We start from the raw sequence: 2,965 nt of genomic DNA on the forward strand, positions 1-2,965 counted from the left end.
TTTACTGAAAGATAAGTTGAATCAGAAATCCACTTAGGAGAACAAGCAATGAAAATGAATCTAGCGAAAACTCCAACCCTTTTGCCTGGATTTGGAAGTCAAATACCCCTAACAAAATTAAGCATTTCCTATATATATGGTTGTGCCTGCACGATCGTCTGCTCACCGGTGACTATCTGACTAGGATTGGCCTTAGCATGACCAAAACTGTAAAATATGCCACCAAATTATAGAAGATACAAACCACATATTCTTTGGCTGCAATAATGCAGATTTTTTTTTTTTTTTTGGAACAAGCTCGCAACCGGAGGCTTGAATATCAACTCATCCCATAACTTCAGCTTCTGAACTGATGAATGGGCTAGCACTTGGCAGACCATCAAAAATAAGAACTTTAGCAATCACATTATTTGGATTTTTTTTTTTTTTTTTTTTAAAAAGCCATTCACCCAAGCTTTCACCTCTCACGTTGCGGATTTGGCCTGGACCACGATATGCGCATATGTGTTTTACAGAAATCATCGTTGTTTATAACCACAATATGACATGATGCATTTTCGAGCATGATATTATGGTCTTTATACATTTTTTGAAGTTTTTAACTTTAGGCACCGAAAATATAAAAAGTATTTACAATACACTGATGGTGACTGACTGACTGTATATGGAGTAACTAAAATTCGTTTTTCCAATATCATGATACATAGGATATGTATTACTACATATCCTCATGTTACATTAAAAGTAGACATAATAGAAGACATAAAGAAGTCAATTTTAATTCTTTTTACACCTTGTTTGGATGGTTATTAATCGTTACATAACGATACGATACGAGACATTTTAAGTAAATCAAAACAAATATTATTTTTTAAGTAACAATATGATACAATACAATGAGTAACAACCATCCAAACAAGCTCCATCACCTCAACATCCAGTGCCACCACCTCCACTTGAACTGCTCGTCCCTCCACCACCACCACCTTCTTCATCCTTAGGCGTCTTGGGCCTGGTAGTCACAGCCGCGTCCCCTCCATTGAGGCCAGGCCCAGTTCCACAGTACTCATCCAACACCGCCCGGATCTCCTCCGCCCGGCGCAAATACTCGGTAAATTTCTGAGAAATCGCCTCCTTAATCTTAGGGTTCTTCTCGTACTTCAAATGGGTTTTGAAATACTCCAAAGCGTTCATGTAAAGAGGAAATGCTTTTGCATAGTTCCCAGCGTTATCTTCGTGTATTGCTTGCTTCACATACTCAATCGCTTGTTCCTTGAAATTGCTATACATCTTCGATCATGTACTACAAATAATTCAAATATACAAACCTTCGAAATTCTACTAAGTAAAAGATTGTACAAGATATGAGTTTGGGAACTAGATATATAGAAGTTCTCCACAGTAGACTCTTGGCAACCTTAAAACTTTTTAAGAATAGTACTAGTATATTTTTATATGTTCTTATTAGTTGTAGCAGAAATATAAAAGAAAGGGGTAAGCTACTTTATTTACGTGGACGGTGGACCAACACTTTATTTAAGCTGTTATAATTGAGACATTGTTGTTGAGTGAAATAGAAGAAATATACGTGGCTGTTCCTTTGAAATCTCTATCTTGCTTTATTCAACTGTTAGTTGTACTTAGTAGATGCATGATTTTTTTTTGTTTTTTTGAAACTACTAGAAACTTAAAGTTCTGAAATGAGTGATCCATAGTGTACTAAGTATACCTTGCCTTAATCTCAACTTTAGTTCTACGACGCCAAATATATTAACTTTGTTGCATCTCAAAAGAGAAATGCAGTAAGTTTAAACATTCACAGTTAGTGTATCATTCAAAAATATACCCAAAGATAAGTTGAATCAGAAATCAACTTACCTTGCAATATAGAGGAGAACAATCAATGAAAATGAACCTAGTGAAAACTCAGGGAAGTTTCAGCGAGCGGTGGCACAAAAAACTTACATAAGAGGCCCAAAATATATTTGATAAAATTTTATATATTCTTGTTCTATTTTTTTTTTTTTTTTTTTGTAATGACAGGGTAATAACCATCTTGTACGTATCTTAATTATTCACTCAATTACCTGCTAGCTTTCACAATTAGAGATTTTTAGTAATTCTACTCGGTAGAGTTTAAATATATTTATATAAGAAACATATGTTGACGGTTAAGATAATATTTTTATAAATTCTCATAATCTAACAATCTCAATTTTGTACCAGTAGATGTCAAAATAATTCATACATTTAGAATAATTCAAGTCTATTTTGACGTAGAAAATGGCTTAATCCACTCTTTATAAGAAATAATTGACTCTATAAGAGATTTCATTTATGAGAAAATGGTTTAATTACAGTTGTTGCTAGGGGTGTACATGGACCGGCTTGGTTCGGATTTTTAAAATACCAAACCAAACCAATTGTGTCGGGTTTTTAAATTTATGCACCAAACCAAACCAAAAAAATTCGGGTTTTTCAACCTCGGGTTATTCGATTTTCTCGGGTTTTTCGGGTTTTTTCCCGAAAAAGTCTTCAGACAAAACATATAACTTTTACTTCAAAATTTCTTTAGTCCTAGTAAGATACAACTATATAATTAAGGTGTTTCTTAAGAAAATAACACAAAATGTGAGATGAGTGATGACATTGTATTAAAATATTCAACAAAAAATATAATAAAATCGGTTAAGATAAATAATGCTAATTAATAAGCCATAAAGAATACTAAGTTATGCTAAAATAAGTACGGCTAATAAGTTTTAATTACAAGACAAAGAAAAAATTAAGTTATGTATTTTCACTCTCTAAACCAATTATGCAAAACTAAAGAATAGATATCCAACATTATTGTCATTCGTCATTCCTAGTCGTAGAATTGAATTTCTTTTTTTAGCATTAGTGTTGAGTTGGTTTTGTTTTGGACTTTCTTTGAGTTAGTAACATCCATTGGATATAAAACTTA

At 32.9% G+C, this 2,965-nt stretch overlaps 1 protein-coding gene across 1 annotated transcript; it reads right to left on the bottom strand.

Annotated features, from left to right (window-relative positions):
• Nucleotides 1–679: 679 nt before the first annotated feature.
• Nucleotides 680–1,419, bottom strand: LOC132062577 (protein SUPPRESSOR OF K(+) TRANSPORT GROWTH DEFECT 1-like). Its single transcript, XM_059455118.1, has one exon. It carries the CDS (start codon nucleotides 1,288–1,290, stop codon nucleotides 931–933), a length of 360 nt encoding a protein of 119 aa, XP_059311101.1. The 5' UTR covers nucleotides 1,291–1,419; the 3' UTR covers nucleotides 680–930.
• Between the last annotated feature and the right edge of the window lie 1,546 nt (nucleotides 1,420–2,965).

The sequence above is a fragment of the Lycium ferocissimum genome, chromosome 7 (assembly GCF_029784015.1).
Source record: "Lycium ferocissimum isolate CSIRO_LF1 chromosome 7, AGI_CSIRO_Lferr_CH_V1, whole genome shotgun sequence".
Lineage (NCBI taxonomy): Eukaryota > Viridiplantae > Streptophyta > Magnoliopsida > Solanales > Solanaceae > Lycium > Lycium ferocissimum.

Coding starts and splice junctions, on each gene's coding strand:
- LOC132062577 (XM_059455118.1), bottom strand. CDS start 1,290: ATGTATAGCAATTTCAAGGAACAAGCGATTGAGTATGTGAAGCAAGCA.